The sequence below is a fragment of the Osmerus eperlanus genome, chromosome 2, assembly GCF_963692335.1.
Source record: "Osmerus eperlanus chromosome 2, fOsmEpe2.1, whole genome shotgun sequence".
Classification (NCBI taxonomy): Eukaryota; Metazoa; Chordata; class Actinopteri; order Osmeriformes; family Osmeridae; genus Osmerus; species Osmerus eperlanus.
In genome coordinates, this window is record NC_085019.1 from 18,358,325 (window position 1) to 18,377,200 (window position 18,876).

At 37.9% G+C, this 18,876-nt stretch overlaps 1 protein-coding gene across 1 annotated transcript; it reads left to right on the plus strand.

Annotated features, from left to right (window-relative positions):
- The first annotated feature begins 14,858 nt into the window (after positions 1 to 14,858).
- LOC134033958 (uncharacterized) lies at positions 14,859 to 15,926 on the plus strand. Its single transcript, XM_062478249.1, has 2 exons — positions 14,859 to 14,929; positions 15,189 to 15,926. Exons 1-2 carry the CDS (start codon positions 14,870 to 14,872, stop codon positions 15,924 to 15,926), a joined length of 798 nt encoding a protein of 265 aa, XP_062334233.1. The 5' UTR covers positions 14,859 to 14,869.
- Positions 15,927 to 18,876: the final 2,950 nt, after the last annotated feature.

Below are 18,876 nucleotides of genomic sequence, written 5' to 3' on the forward strand. Positions count from 1 at the left end.
TCTTCTTTCTTCCTTCATCATCCCAGGAATTGCGTTACTGTTGTAGGCTAGGCTATATGGCAGTAGAGGCTAATGCTAGAATCATAGAGCAAGTATACATTGGTTTGACGATCAGATGCAATTACAAACATTTGAACTCTTGTTTATAAAACATTCGAATTTGCTTATTAATTGTGTATAGCCTACGCCAACACAGAAAGTCCCACAGCTGTCCACCCCAATGTGTGTTTGACTTTTTCACGCTTGCTCACAACACTGAATAGGTAAATCTATTTTATTTAATCCAAAATTGATCTTTCCTTAATAATATTAAATACACAACAAACACTTATGTAAACAGCATCAATTCTGCCATTGTAACAATCATAAGAAATATTCAAATGTAGATATGTAAAAAGTAGGCTATAGACTGCCAAATAATTGTTAGGTGTTAGGCTAACTAATGTTCACAGCATAGTTTCCTGTTAACTGTCAGAAACATTGTTTTAATGAGTAGGGCTAATTACCCAGGCTATGTGCTTGTGTTTTAAAGTAGGCTAGTTAAAGTTTTAGAAAACTAGTAGCCTAATTGCAACGTTTATACATTTCTGCCCACAACGAAGAGACACACCTATTCCACAAGTTCTACATTTACATGTAAATGCCCATGCCTGGCGCACCAGCCGACCAATGAAACAGATGCACGGCGCTGAATAAAACCCCAATAATACTACAGTTACCTTCATATCGCTTTAATTGTCTGTTCATTCACTTGAAACTCTAGACTTTCTCTTGCGCGACTCAAACATTTTCCATTTCCAAAACTTTGAAAATGTCTTCTCGTCCATCTACTTCGGTAAGTTCGAACTAAACTATTTACTAGCCTATATCTTTGGCTAACATTTGAACTATTTAAAGACTTAAATGTAAACTTGAGTGCACTACACGCCACCACAGGCTATTTTACTCAAACTAGTGTACTGAATTGATTATAACTGGGTAAGCTAACCTTTTTAGGCCTACTTCTAAAACAATACAAAGACTATTCGAACAACATCATTACATTCAATTAGTTCACTTTTCAACCACTGATGCTAACACTTTAATTGATCATGTATACACAAAAGATGTACAATTTCAAATATCAGTTGAATTGTTGTCAACATATTACAGTCACCATAATGCGATACTTATTCACATAAAGTAACCTATGAATTATCTGCTAAACAATGCATTTAAAAACAAAAGTCATAGCTTGTATAGTGAATGGACTGTGAAATACAAAACACATGAAAACATGCATTTCCTACAATGTAAGGAATGAGTTTTAGGCAACTTTAACCCATTAAATGTGATTCTGCAATTTTATCTCCCCATAGAACCTTCTGGCAACTACACACACACACACACACACACACACACCACACACACACACCACACACACACACACACACACACACACACTGGTGTCCACTTGGCGACTAGATCCATCTTTGGCAGACTGTCACAGATCAACGTCCACTGTCGACCAGGTCCAGTCCCCCACACGACAGGGGATGTGTAATACCTTTCCCATCAGCACACTAATCCTTGTGCTTTAAAATGTTGGTACATTCAACCACACCAACATCTGAATACTTTCCCACCCCCAGTACCACATCAGGTAAGATTTATTGCACATTTCATTAGTTTTTACTTTAATAAAGCCCACATTGTAAAAAAAAACATTCATAAAATGTTAATGTTTCAGCAATTACCTCAGGCCTTCAAACCTTTTCAAGTACCACAGCTTCCATCATTCAAGAATCCGCGTCTGGCTACACTAAAGCAACAGCAATAATAAGGTAAATAATAAGGTTTACCTCATTACAATTACACAATTATTCTCTCTGGGGGAAAACAATTCTGTTCTTACTAAATTGTTTTACTGAGAAAACATATGTACATACCTATACAGTTTCAACCATGATGACAATTGTTGAAAAAATCTCCCTGTCTCCTCAAAGTCTGTCAATTTACACCATGCAGTGTACTCGTCACACCTTTGCAAATGGCCATACGAAACACACAATAGAACAGAACGAGGGATGAAGCACCCACTCTGCCTTCCCATACAAAGAAACAATAGAAAGGGAACGAGACGAAGAACCATCCTTGCCTTTCAAACAAAGAAGGAGGTGAGTCCATCTATTCAGTCGCCCCCACACAAACACACACACATCCATTCTTGCTGAATGGAATTGTCCCTTGGACATCTGAAGAGTATCCTTTACTTCATGATCAATGGCATGGCTGTCTCATTTTCCTAAAATGTTTGAGGCCAAACATTTCCATACACATTTGAACATTGGTTTATTCACTACTATGTTCAATACTCAGTAAACTAAGCAAATAAGGTAATTCACCATGAGTACAAAGCATTGAAATGAGTGATTCAACTGCAGACTTAGGCCTACCTTAGGATATTAAACTGTTGCTAAGTCAAATAATAATATTATTCTGATTTCTCACAACCATATAGGCATAATTATATGGGGAACAGGGGGACAAGTCTAAAATATTTGATCATAGCCTACTGTATGATAATGGGACACGTCTCTCAATATCTGATCATACTGTATAATTATACAGGCAATATCAATGTTGACCGTGTTCTTGCAGCTCCGAAAATATCAAATCCCGGCCGGTCCATTTCCCATATCTATTCCATTTGCCTTAGGCCTACACCATACATCCACAAAACCTATTTCTCATGAAATCCATGTCATGTTGTCCCTATAATTGTACTATTGTGCACCGTCAATGACTGAGTTAGGAGCGCAAAGTCACACAGACATTTGGCACATTTATCGATGGTAAATATCCTAGCCTATCAGCTAACATGATCCCTAGGTGCATTTTAATAGAATTTCAAATTATAGAATTAGTGCACATTTTGATTGCAATATTATACAGCTTAAACAGGGTAACATAGCCTGGCTTTACAGCAAACGGTGCGGTCAGAGACAGGCTTGTCAAACGTAAACCCAGCTACCGTTTTGGACCACGTTACTGGGTTATCTAGCAAATTATTTTTATATTTAAATTATTATTAGAGTCCTGCCATTTCTTCTTTCTTCCTTCATCATCCCAGGAATTGCGTTACTGTTGTAGGCTAGGCTATATGGCAGTAGAGGCTAATGCTAGAATCATAGAGCAAGTATACATTGGTTTGACGATCAGATGCAATTACAAACATTTGAACTCTTGTTTATAAAACATTCGAATTTGCTTATTAATTGTGTATAGCCTACGCCAACACAGAAAGTCCCACAGCTGTCCACCCCAATGTGTGTTTGACTTTTTCACGCTTGCTCACAACACTGAATAGGTAAATCTATTTTATTTAATCCAAAATTGATCTTTCCTTAATAATATTAAATACACAACAAACACTTATGTAAACAGCATCAATTCTGCCATTGTAACAATCATAAGAAATATTCAAATGTAGATATGTAAAAAGTAGGCTATAGACTGCCAAATAATTGTTAGGTGTTAGGCTAACTAATGTTCACAGCATAGTTTCCTGTTAACTGTCAGAAACATTGTTTTAATGAGTAGGGCTAATTACCCAGGCTATGTGCTTGTGTTTTAAAGTAGGCTAGTTAAAGTTTTAGAAAACTAGTAGCCTAATTGCAACGTTTATACATTTCTGCCCACAACGAAGAGACACACCTATTCCACAAGTTCTACATTTACATGTAAATGCCCATGCCTGGCGCACCAGCCGACCAATGAAACAGATGCACGGCGCTGAATAAAACCCCAATAATACTACAGTTACCTTCATATCGCTTTAATTGTCTGTTCATTCACTTGAAACTCTAGACTTTCTCTTGCGCGACTCAAACATTTTCCATTTCCAAAACTTTGAAAATGTCTTCTCGTCCATCTACTTCGGTAAGTTCGAACTAAACTATTTACTAGCCTATATCTTTGGCTAACATTTGAACTATTTAAAGACTTAAATGTAAACTTGAGTGCACTACACGCCACCACAGGCTATTTTACTCAAACTAGTGTACTGAATTGATTATAACTGGGTAAGCTAACCTTTTTAGGCCTACTTCTAAAACAATACAAAGACTATTCGAACAACATCATTACATTCAATTAGTTCACTTTTCAACCACTGATGCTAACACTTTAATTGATCATGTATACACAAAAGATGTACAATTTCAAATATCAGTTGAATTGTTGTCAACATATTACAGTCACCATAATGCGATACTTATTCACATAAAGTAACCTATGAATTATCTGCTAAACAATGCATTTAAAAACAAAAGTCATAGCTTGTATAGTGAATGGACTGTGAAATACAAAACACATGAAAACATGCATTTCCTACAATGTAAGGAATGAGTTTTAGGCAACTTTAACCCATTAAATGTGATTCTGCAATTTTATCTCCCCATAGAACCTTCTGGCAACTACACACACACACACACACACACACCACACACACACACCACACACACACACACACACACACACACTGGTGTCCACTTGGCGACTAGATCCATCTTTGGCAGACTGTCACAGATCAACGTCCACTGTCGACCAGGTCCAGTCCCCCACACGACAGGGGATGTGTAATACCTTTCCCATCAGCACACTAATCCTTGTGCTTTAAAATGTTGGTACATTCAACCACACCAACATCTGAATACTTTCCCACCCCCAGTACCACATCAGGTAAGATTTATTGCACATTTCATTAGTTTTTACTTTAATAAAGCCCACATTGTAAAAAAAAACATTCATAAAATGTTAATGTTTCAGCAATCACCTCAGGCCTTCAAACCTTTTCAAGTACCACAGCTTCCATCATTCAAGAATCCGCGTCTGGCTACACTAAAGCAACAGCAATAATAAGGTAAATAATAAGGTTTACCTCATTACAATTACACAATTATTCTCTCTGGGGGAAAACAATTCTGTTCTTACTAAATTGTTTTACTGAGAAAACATATGTACATACCTATACAGTTTCAACCATGATGACAATTGTTGAAAAAATCTCCCTGTCTCCTCAAAGTCTGTCAATTTACACCATGCAGTGTACTCGTCACACCTTTGCAAATGGCCATACGAAACACACAATAGAACAGAACGAGGGATGAAGCACCCACTCTGCCTTCCCATACAAAGAAACAATAGAAAGGGAACGAGACGAAGAACCATCCTTGCCTTTCAAACAAAGAAGGAGGTGAGTCCATCTATTCAGTCGCCCCCACACAAACACACACACATCCATTCTTGCTGAATGGAATTGTCCCTTGGACATCTGAAGAGTATCCTTTACTTCATGATCAATGGCATGGCTGTCTCATTTTCCTAAAATGTTTGAGGCCAAACATTTCCATACACATTTGAACATTGGTTTATTCACTACTATGTTCAATACTCAGTAAACTAAGCAAATAAGGTAATTCACCATGAGTACAAAGCATTGAAATGAGTGATTCAACTGCAGACTTAGGCCTACCTTAGGATATTAAACTGTTGCTAAGTCAAATAATAATATTATTCTGATTTCTCACAACCATATAGGCATAATTATATGGGGAACAGGGGGACAAGTCTAAAATATTTGATCATAGCCTACTGTATGATAATGGGACACGTCTCTCAATATCTGATCATACTGTATAATTATACAGGCAATATCAATGTTGACCGTGTTCTTGCAGCTCCGAAAATATCAAATCCCGGCCGGTCCATTTCCCATATCTATTCCATTTGCCTTAGGCCTACACCATACATCCACAAAACCTATTTCTCATGAAATCCATGTCATGTTGTCCCTATAATTGTACTATTGTGCACCGTCAATGACTGAGTTAGGAGCGCAAAGTCACACAGACATTTGGCACATTTATCGATGGTAAATATCCTAGCCTATCAGCTAACATGATCCCTAGGTGCATTTTAATAGAATTTCAAATTATAGAATTAGTGCACATTTTGATTGCAATATTATACAGCTTAAACAGGGTAACATAGCCTGGCTTTACAGCAAACGGTGCGGTCAGAGACAGGCTTGTCAAACGTAAACCCAGCTACCCAGCTACCGTTTTGGACCACGTTACTGGGTTATCTAGCAAATTATTTTTATATTTAAATTATTATTAGAGTCCTGCCATTTCTTCTTTCTTCCTTCATCATCCCAGGAATTGCGTTACTGTTGTAGGCTAGGCTATATGGCAGTAGAGGCTAATGCTAGAATCATAGAGCAAGTATACATTGGTTTGACGATCAGATGCAATTACAAACATTTGAACTCTTGTTTATAAAACATTCGAATTTGCTTATTAATTGTGTATAGCCTACGCCAACACAGAAAGTCCCACAGCTGTCCACCCCAATGTGTGTTTGACTTTTTCACGCTTGCTCACAACACTGAATAGGTAAATCTATTTTATTTAATCCAAAATTGATCTTTCCTTAATAATATTAAATACACAACAAACACTTATGTAAACAGCATCAATTCTGCCATTGTAACAATCATAAGAAATATTCAAATGTAGATATGTAAAAAGTAGGCTATAGACTGCCAAATAATTGTTAGGTGTTAGGCTAACTAATGTTCACAGCATAGTTTCCTGTTAACTGTCAGAAACATTGTTTTAATGAGTAGGGCTAATTACCCAGGCTATGTGCTTGTGTTTTAAAGTAGGCTAGTTAAAGTTTTAGAAAACTAGTAGCCTAATTGCAACGTTTATACATTTCTGCCCACAACGAAGAGACACACCTATTCCACAAGTTCTACATTTACATGTAAATGCCCATGCCTGGCGCACCAGCCGACCAATGAAACAGATGCACGGCGCTGAATAAAACCCCAATAATACTACAGTTACCTTCATATCGCTTTAATTGTCTGTTCATTCACTTGAAACTCTAGACTTTCTCTTGCGCGACTCAAACATTTTCCATTTCCAAAACTTTGAAAATGTCTTCTCGTCCATCTACTTCGGTAAGTTCGAACTAAACTATTTACTAGCCTATATCTTTGGCTAACATTTGAACTATTTAAAGACTTAAATGTAAACTTGAGTGCACTACACGCCACCACAGGCTATTTTACTCAAACTAGTGTACTGAATTGATTATAACTGGGTAAGCTAACCTTTTTAGGCCTACTTCTAAAACAATACAAAGACTATTCGAACAACATCATTACATTCAATTAGTTCACTTTTCAACCACTGATGCTAACACTTTAATTGATCATGTATACACAAAAGATGTACAATTTCAAATATCAGTTGAATTGTTGTCAACATATTACAGTCACCATAATGCGATACTTATTCACATAAAGTAACCTATGAATTATCTGCTAAACAATGCATTTAAAAACAAAAGTCATAGCTTGTATAGTGAATGGACTGTGAAATACAAAACACATGAAAACATGCATTTCCTACAATGTAAGGAATGAGTTTTAGGCAACTTTAACCCATTAAATGTGATTCTGCAATTTTATCTCCCCATAGAACCTTCTGGCAACTACACACACACACACACACACCACACACACACACCACACACACACACACACACACACACACTGGTGTCCACTTGGCGACTAGATCCATCTTTGGCAGACTGTCACAGATCAACGTCCACTGTCGACCAGGTCCAGTCCCCCACACGACAGGGGATGTGTAATACCTTTCCCATCAGCACACTAATCCTTGTGCTTTAAAATGTTGGTACATTCAACCACACCAACATCTGAATACTTTCCCACCCCCAGTACCACATCAGGTAAGATTTATTGCACATTTCATTAGTTTTTACTTTAATAAAGCCCACATTGTAAAAAAAAACATTCATAAAATGTTAATGTTTCAGCAATCACCTCAGGCCTTCAAACCTTTTCAAGTACCACAGCTTCCATCATTCAAGAATCCGCGTCTGGCTACACTAAAGCAACAGCAATAATAAGGTAAATAATAAGGTTTACCTCATTACAATTACACAATTATTCTCTCTGGGGGAAAACAATTCTGTTCTTACTAAATTGTTTTACTGAGAAAACATATGTACATACCTATACAGTTTCAACCATGATGACAATTGTTGAAAAAATCTCCCTGTCTCCTCAAAGTCTGTCAATTTACACCATGCAGTGTACTCGTCACACCTTTGCAAATGGCCATACGAAACACACAATAGAACAGAACGAGGGATGAAGCACCCACTCTGCCTTCCCATACAAAGAAACAATAGAAAGGGAACGAGACGAAGAACCATCCTTGCCTTTCAAACAAAGAAGGAGGTGAGTCCATCTATTCAGTCGCCCCCACACAAACACACACACATCCATTCTTGCTGAATGGAATTGTCCCTTGGACATCTGAAGAGTATCCTTTACTTCATGATCAATGGCATGGCTGTCTCATTTTCCTAAAATGTTTGAGGCCAAACATTTCCATACACATTTGAACATTGGTTTATTCACTACTATGTTCAATACTCAGTAAACTAAGCAAATAAGGCAATTCACCATGAGTACAAAGCATTGAAATGAGTGATTCAACTGCAGACTTAGGCCTACCTTAGGATATTAAACTGTTGCTAAGTCAAATAATAATATTATTCTGATTTCTCACAACCATATAGGCATAATTATATGGGGAACAGGGGGACAAGTCTAAAATATTTGATCATAGCCTACTGTATGATAATGGGACACGTCTCTCAATATCTGATCATACTGTATAATTATACAGGCAATATCAATGTTGACCGTGTTCTTGCAGCTCCGAAAATATCAAATCCCGGCCGGTCCATTTCCCATATCTATTCCATTTGCCTTAGGCCTACACCATACATCCACAAAACCTATTTCTCATGAAATCCATGTCATGTTGTCCCTATAATTGTACTATTGTGCACCGTCAATGACTGAGTTAGGAGCGCAAAGTCACACAGACATTTGGCACATTTATCGATGGTAAATATCCTAGCCTATCAGCTAACATGATCCCTAGGTGCATTTTAATAGAATTTCAAATTATAGAATTAGTGCACATTTTGATTGCAATATTATACAGCTTAAACAGGGTAACATAGCCTGGCTTTACAGCAAACGGTGCGGTCAGAGACAGGCTTGTCAAACGTAAACCCAGCTACCCAGCTACCGTTTTGGACCACGTTACTGGGTTATCTAGCAAATTATTTTTATATTTAAATTATTATTAGAGTCCTGCCATTTCTTCTTTCTTCCTTCATCATCCCAGGAATTGCGTTACTGTTGTAGGCTAGGCTATATGGCAGTAGAGGCTAATGCTAGAATCATAGAGCAAGTATACATTGGTTTGACGATCAGATGCAATTACAAACATTTGAACTCTTGTTTATAAAACATTCGAATTTGCTTATTAATTGTGTATAGCCTACGCCAACACAGAAAGTCCCACAGCTGTCCACCCCAATGTGTGTTTGACTTTTTCACGCTTGCTCACAACACTGAATAGGTAAATCTATTTTATTTAATCCAAAATTGATCTTTCCTTAATAATATTAAATACACAACAAACACTTATGTAAACAGCATCAATTCTGCCATTGTAACAATCATAAGAAATATTCAAATGTAGATATGTAAAAAGTAGGCTATAGACTGCCAAATAATTGTTAGGTGTTAGGCTAACTAATGTTCACAGCATAGTTTCCTGTTAACTGTCAGAAACATTGTTTTAATGAGTAGGGCTAATTACCCAGGCTATGTGCTTGTGTTTTAAAGTAGGCTAGTTAAAGTTTTAGAAAACTAGTAGCCTAATTGCAACGTTTATACATTTCTGCCCACAACGAAGAGACACACCTATTCCACAAGTTCTACATTTACATGTAAATGCCCATGCCTGGCGCACCAGCCGACCAATGAAACAGATGCACGGCGCTGAATAAAACCCCAATAATACTACAGTTACCTTCATATCGCTTTAATTGTCTGTTCATTCACTTGAAACTCTAGACTTTCTCTTGCGCGACTCAAACATTTTCCATTTCCAAAACTTTGAAAATGTCTTCTCGTCCATCTACTTCGGTAAGTTCGAACTAAACTATTTACTAGCCTATATCTTTGGCTAACATTTGAACTATTTAAAGACTTAAATGTAAACTTGAGTGCACTACACGCCACCACAGGCTATTTTACTCAAACTAGTGTACTGAATTGATTATAACTGGGTAAGCTAACCTTTTTAGGCCTACTTCTAAAACAATACAAAGACTATTCGAACAACATCATTACATTCAATTAGTTCACTTTTCAACCACTGATGCTAACACTTTAATTGATCATGTATACACAAAAGATGTACAATTTCAAATATCAGTTGAATTGTTGTCAACATATTACAGTCACCATAATGCGATACTTATTCACATAAAGTAACCTATGAATTATCTGCTAAACAATGCATTTAAAAACAAAAGTCATAGCTTGTATAGTGAATGGACTGTGAAATACAAAACACATGAAAACATGCATTTCCTACAATGTAAGGAATGAGTTTTAGGCAACTTTAACCCATTAAATGTGATTCTGCAATTTTATCTCCCCATAGAACCTTCTGGCAACTACACACACACACACACACACACACACACACACCACACACACACACCACACACACACACACACACACACACACTGGTGTCCACTTGGCGACTAGATCCATCTTTGGCAGACTGTCACAGATCAACGTCCACTGTCGACCAGGTCCAGTCCCCCACACGACAGGGGATGTGTAATACCTTTCCCATCAGCACACTAATCCTTGTGCTTTAAAATGTTGGTACATTCAACCACACCAACATCTGAATACTTTCCCACCCCCAGTACCACATCAGGTAAGATTTATTGCACATTTCATTAGTTTTTACTTTAATAAAGCCCACATTGTAAAAAAAAACATTCATAAAATGTTAATGTTTCAGCAATTACCTCAGGCCTTCAAACCTTTTCAAGTACCACAGCTTCCATCATTCAAGAATCCGCGTCTGGCTACACTAAAGCAACAGCAATAATAAGGTAAATAATAAGGTTTACCTCATTACAATTACACAATTATTCTCTCTGGGGGAAAACAATTCTGTTCTTACTAAATTGTTTTACTGAGAAAACATATGTACATACCTATACAGTTTCAACCATGATGACAATTGTTGAAAAAATCTCCCTGTCTCCTCAAAGTCTGTCAATTTACACCATGCAGTGTACTCGTCACACCTTTGCAAATGGCCATACGAAACACACAATAGAACAGAACGAGGGATGAAGCACCCACTCTGCCTTCCCATACAAAGAAACAATAGAAAGGGAACGAGACGAAGAACCATCCTTGCCTTTCAAACAAAGAAGGAGGTGAGTCCATCTATTCAGTCGCCCCCACACAAACACACACACATCCATTCTTGCTGAATGGAATTGTCCCTTGGACATCTGAAGAGTATCCTTTACTTCATGATCAATGGCATGGCTGTCTCATTTTCCTAAAATGTTTGAGGCCAAACATTTCCATACACATTTGAACATTGGTTTATTCACTACTATGTTCAATACTCAGTAAACTAAGCAAATAAGGTAATTCACCATGAGTACAAAGCATTGAAATGAGTGATTCAACTGCAGACTTAGGCCTACCTTAGGATATTAAACTGTTGCTAAGTCAAATAATAATATTATTCTGATTTCTCACAACCATATAGGCATAATTATATGGGGAACAGGGGGACAAGTCTAAAATATTTGATCATAGCCTACTGTATGATAATGGGACACGTCTCTCAATATCTGATCATACTGTATAATTATACAGGCAATATCAATGTTGACCGTGTTCTTGCAGCTCCGAAAATATCAAATCCCGGCCGGTCCATTTCCCATATCTATTCCATTTGCCTTAGGCCTACACCATACATCCACAAAACCTATTTCTCATGAAATCCATGTCATGTTGTCCCTATAATTGTACTATTGTGCACCGTCAATGACTGAGTTAGGAGCGCAAAGTCACACAGACATTTGGCACATTTATCGATGGTAAATATCCTAGCCTATCAGCTAACATGATCCCTAGGTGCATTTTAATAGAATTTCAAATTATAGAATTAGTGCACATTTTGATTGCAATATTATACAGCTTAAACAGGGTAACATAGCCTGGCTTTACAGCAAACGGTGCGGTCAGAGACAGGCTTGTCAAACGTAAACCCAGCTACCCAGCTACCGTTTTGGACCACGTTACTGGGTTATCTAGCAAATTATTTTTATATTTAAATTATTATTAGAGTCCTGCCATTTCTTCTTTCTTCCTTCATCATCCCAGGAATTGCGTTACTGTTGTAGGCTAGGCTATATGGCAGTAGAGGCTAATGCTAGAATCATAGAGCAAGTATACATTGGTTTGACGATCAGATGCAATTACAAACATTTGAACTCTTGTTTATAAAACATTCGAATTTGCTTATTAATTGTGTATAGCCTACGCCAACACAGAAAGTCCCACAGCTGTCCACCCCAATGTGTGTTTGACTTTTTCACGCTTGCTCACAACACTGAATAGGTAAATCTATTTTATTTAATCCAAAATTGATCTTTCCTTAATAATATTAAATACACAACAAACACTTATGTAAACAGCATCAATTCTGCCATTGTAACAATCATAAGAAATATTCAAATGTAGATATGTAAAAAGTAGGCTATAGACTGCCAAATAATTGTTAGGTGTTAGGCTAACTAATGTTCACAGCATAGTTTCCTGTTAACTGTCAGAAACATTGTTTTAATGAGTAGGGCTAATTACCCAGGCTATGTGCTTGTGTTTTAAAGTAGGCTAGTTAAAGTTTTAGAAAACTAGTAGCCTAATTGCAACGTTTATACATTTCTGCCCACAACGAAGAGACACACCTATTCCACAAGTTCTACATTTACATGTAAATGCCCATGCCTGGCGCACCAGCCGACCAATGAAACAGATGCACGGCGCTGAATAAAACCCCAATAATACTACAGTTACCTTCATATCGCTTTAATTGTCTGTTCATTCACTTGAAACTCTAGACTTTCTCTTGCGCGACTCAAACATTTTCCATTTCCAAAACTTTGAAAATGTCTTCTCGTCCATCTACTTCGGTAAGTTCGAACTAAACTATTTACTAGCCTATATCTTTGGCTAACATTTGAACTATTTAAAGACTTAAATGTAAACTTGAGTGCACTACACGCCACCACAGGCTATTTTACTCAAACTAGTGTACTGAATTGATTATAACTGGGTAAGCTAACCTTTTTAGGCCTAAGCCATATGTGTAGCTATGATTCAATTCATTTAACCGCTAAATGCAAACATTGACCACCACATAATTTAGCCTAGAATCGTCTTTAGGACCTACCCTATACGTTCATCGTAACACGCACCATTATTCAAATTGAGACTGTTAAACTGCGATTTTCATGTTAAGGCCAGTTAACTTAGACCGACATGAGATTCCATATCGTCACCTTCCTAACTTGCCTTGTGTAGATGTTTGCTTAGGATGTAGCCTACCTAGATCCATCAATTCTAATAGCCTTTTAAACACTTCTTATAGCCTATGTGAGGTATAGCCTAGTTTTGTATTCAGCTGAACGTACACAATGTAATTACGATAACAATCTGTTTGGGCAACCTTTTTGTGTTATGCTACGGTAATGACCAAGCCCAAACTAAATCTCTGCGGACTCTTTCACATTTTCTGCGGTTATTCAGACTGAAAATATACCGTTCTGTTGTTATGATGACCGCAGATGTTTTACAACAGTTTGACGCAGAATATGTTCACTGAATGTTTAAAAAAAGTATTGATCCACCCTATTAAAGATCGCCTAAAAAGTCCCTGTCTATTGATGTAATTTTGGTTGTACGTATTTCCGTGTCCATTCTTCAGGCAGGCCTGAATCTCTGTATCTTTAGCAAACGTTTTAATATTTCCTACAGCGAAAGTGAATGTTACTTATCAGTTTCAGGGTTGACAAACTTCCTTCGATTGCTATCACAGACCTACACTGATAGCAACGGGCTCTGTTTACAGGTTAAATATTTTGCAAGAATAGACACGTAATATCAGTTGACATGTTTATTTAAAATTGGCCTCATACCAAAGCATTCTATTTTAAATTCCGCGGGTCTTCGTCAGAATTCTGTGCTGGCTAATTACGTTTCTGCTGTAATGGCCCTAGCCTAGGCTACGACAGATCGTCTTCACAATCTTATCAAATTGGTGTTGTTATGCATGCTGTCATCTTGTTGCCTAAATTATTCTAACCTTTCCAATATTTGTGTCTGTTTTTATCTTCCCTGTCTACTTCAGATGCAGACACCCACCAAGAAATCCAAAACCGAAGTCACAGGCTTCATTCATAATGTTTCACCGATCAAGATGAGCCAGAAGCAAAAACCTTACTTCACGGCAACGATCCAAGAAGAGACGACATACAGGGACATCGTTGTGTTCAATAAGCAACAGCACTCTGCTTTTAATGATATTGCAACTAGCAAGTATGTTAATCCTTTCTCCATCCATTAATAGACATAGCACCAGCTTTTGACATACATTATTAACTATGTAGTTACCTACAAATTTCCATACCATATTCTGAATGCTGATCCATCCAATTTGTATTTTTATTTCAGAAGCCCAGTTGTGCTCACCAATCCAACCCTCCGCCCTGCGTTGCACAACCCCAAAGAGCTCTCTGTGTTGGTTGGAAGCAGTACATCAGTGGACATCATACCAACTCTACACTTCATTCATTCAACAACCAAGCACCAGAATGGAAAACAAAACCATAACCATAGCTGAAATATTAGCTAAACCAAGAAATCGTCAACAGGTAAATGTTTACTCCAACTTTCCAATACAAAATCACACCTTTAATTGTATAGTCCTATACAACACATTCTCATAATTCAACCCCACATAGCCACTGTGTGAACATATCTAATCAATGCACATTTCAGCCACTCACACATTTACATTTCTTTGATTAACTTTTGAAACAACACACAATAATATATTGCAGTTACCTACCATCTACCATAGCCTACATCTGTTCTCACAGTTTCTAAAATTATGCTCTCCTCTTGTATCAGGTTAATATCAAAGTCAAAATTCAAGACATCCGAGACAACACCACCCGTTGGCTTCAACACGAATGCCGGGAGATACAGATGTCTACCTACTCCGTCGCCGACAGCACTGCCAGTATCCTGCTAACTACGTGGAACAACATGGACCTCAGTATAAACAGCTGGTACACCCTCTCACCTGTCACTGTTAAGGACTATAACAACACCATCACTGTCAGCACATCACCATCCACCACAGCAGAGACCATCAATCGACCCCCCAGACATGGTGTAGCTGCACCAGTAATGGACAACTCAGAAGAAGTCACTGGACTCATCATTGGAGCCATGACTACATCAACCATCACCTGTCCCAAAAGGCACCCTCTTCCCAACTTTCCTCCTGGTGCACCTTTCCACATGTGCCCTACATGTAACCAACATTATATTACACCAAAGCTCCGGCACCAATGGAATGTTACCCTCACATTGGCGCTAAATGACACCACTACAAGAGAATTGAAGATGGATCATACAGTCGTCCTAAACACGGCACCGAAGCACATCTACCTGGACACAGACCCAATCACAGTCACTGCACATTTCCTGTCCATAGGCTTAGTAACTGTGCATGTCAAAGATGATGCTGTTTCAACACTACACCCCTGCACAGCTTCTGCATCTGTTCAAGAAGATACAGACATCGCTGATGAGACCCTCTTGACTTTTTTGGATGAAACGCCTTCTACCAGTGACGTGTAAATCAACACAACACACCACATAGTTCTGACAACTTATTGCATTACACTCACCAAAACATACATCTTCACATACAACACTTGTCATAAACATACCCTTAACATTTGATAATCCTATTGTTTCACAGTTGTTATCTTAATAATCTTCATAATTGTTATACTTGTAAATGTATTTATTTGATTTTTGCCTTGTACATGTTTCTAACAGCACCCCTCCATTGCACAACCCCTACACAGTAAATCACATGATGTACATATTTTGCCTTCTTACTATTGTCAAACACATTCATTTTACTCTCGCTTTAAATGTGTTTTCGATTTAAAACTTGCAATGTGTAAAAACACTTATTCTTCAACATACGTTCTTTTACTTATCTTCATTTTACTTATCTTCGTTTTACTTATACATTTGTCTTTAACTTGTATTTTTGTTCATTTCTAGTAAATTCTTTGCTTATTGTAAAAAATTACAAAAGGTTAAAAACCACCTATTTTTAAACATACGTTCTTATTTTACTCATGTTCATTTTACACTTACATTTGTCTTAACTTATATTTTGTTCATTGCTAATAAAGTATTTGTTTATTCTAAAACTGCTGTCTATCTTAGCACCTCACAGAATATTTACCTTGCTTACATCTCACACAGATTATACAGTAACAAATAGTCAACCACCCAGCATTCACATACATTTCCAACACAACAATGACATGGACATATCACCACATGTTATTACACTGACTCCAATTGATTTAAAATTCAGTACGTATGTTTATGTAAAGCACATATGTATTTATTCTACTTTGACACCACAATAGCTATGAAAATAAGACTGAATGCAATTAGGAAGCAACTTTGTACATATACAATTTTTCTTGATGTTTGTTTATAATTGGAATATAATAGTATGCAAAACAATTTGTTTCAATCAAGTAGGTTTAATTTTATTGGACAAGAAGAATTCCATGAGTGGTGACATTTGACAACTTCAGACAGTCTTCCACTGGGCCAAATGAAAAGGCTCGTCTTCATTTGCAATGCACCTAGACCATAAGGGGCAAGCTGGGGCCACCTTTGATTAAATGCTGCAGCGTTTATTACACAATGATCATTTGTGGTGCAGTGTTTATTCGAGGGTGGCGTTCATTCAAGGGCAACGTTTAATTGATAAGAGAGATTCAGTGAATTGTAGCTGCAGTGCAGCCATAGACAAACACAGAATAGACAAGGAAGTCAAACAAAAGCCCAGTGTAAAATGTATGCCGCGCGTGTCTCTACTTTGTGTACAAATCTGACGCAGCATGCCGTAACATTCTTACACTTTAGCTTTCAAACAGAAACCTGTGCAGAAAGCACTCACCACCAGCAACAGATCTATAGCACGCAAACTTGGTGTTGATGAAAAGCACATTCAGGAATGGTTAAGTCAGCTACCTCGCCATATTGTATACAATATGTATAACTATCTATAGGCCTGAATGCAATTGTCGCAATTGCATTATAATAATGTATAATTTTTTTTCAAGCAATGTCTTAATTTAGAATTATATAATTGTATTCAGAATTATTACGTGACTTTATTTTGAAGGCCTTTTGGGACGCTCATGAGTGAGAGAGTCGACAACCTAACAGCAAGCGAAGCACAGACAATTTAAAGCTCTGATAAAAGTTTCAAGTTCAAGTTTATTATCATATACTCATAAACAGCATTTATAAGTAATGAAATTCTTTGTGCTCAATGTCCGTTCAACTTGCAGAATAAAAAAATTCAATACTAAAGGATGGAGAAAAAGGGTAGAAAAAATAAGAAAAATTGTAGTGCAAAAAGATATTTCAAGGACAGTTCAGCATCCTTATGGCATGTGTGAGAAAACTATCCCTGTATCTGATGGTACAGGACCTTATACTCTTGTATCGCCTTCCAGAAGGCAGGAGGGAGAAAAGACTGTGGCAGGGATGACTAGGGTCAGAAATGATCCACTTGGCCTTTCTCCTGCACCGCTGGCTGTAAAGGTCCTGAATGGATGGTAATGCAGTCCTTGTAATACGCTGTGCAGATTTGACCACTCTTTGTAGTGTCTTCCTGTCCTGGGCAGTGCTGTTGCCAAACCATGTTGTAATGCCACCAGTCAGTATGCTCACAATGGTGCACCGGTAAAAATTGGTCAGTATAGTGCAGTCCATGCCAAATTTCCACAGTCGCCGCTGAAAAAAGAGCCTCTGTTTCGCTGTCCTTGTAACCACACCAATATGGTGGTCCAGCTCAGATCCTCACTGATGTTGATACCAAAAAATCTGAAACTTTTGACTCTCCACAGCTGTGCCCGCGATGTGAATGGGTGCATGTTCTCCCTGCAGCCGCCTGTAGTCCACTATCAACTCCTTGGTTTTTGCTACATTAAGCAACAGGCTGTTATGCTGACACCAGGATGTCATTGTTGCCACCTCTGCTCTGTAGGCAGACTCATCACCATTCTTGATGCAGCCGATAATGGTGGTGTCATCAGCAAACATAATGATAGTGTTGGAGCTGTTTGTGGCTGCACAACCATAGGTGAACAGAGAGTACAACAGTGGGCTTAACACACAACTCTGTGGGGCACCAGTGCTGAGTGTTAGACTGGTGGGGTGATGTTACCTAGCCGTACTGCCTGTGTCCTATCCAGCTGCACATGGAAGGACTGATGTTCCGGTCCTGTAGTTTCATGATGAGCCTGGATGGTACTATGGTGTTGAAAACGGAGCTGAAGTCGATGAAGAGCATCCGCACGTATATGTTGTTCTGATCCAAGTGAAAGAGAGCAGTGTTCAAGGCCAAAGCTACAACATCATCTGTAGACCTGTTCGGCCTATATGCAAACTGGAGTGGGTCTAATGCAGGTGACAGGCAGAATGTAATGTGGTCTTTGACTAACGTCTCAAAGCATTTCATCACAACAGGGCAACAGGGCGG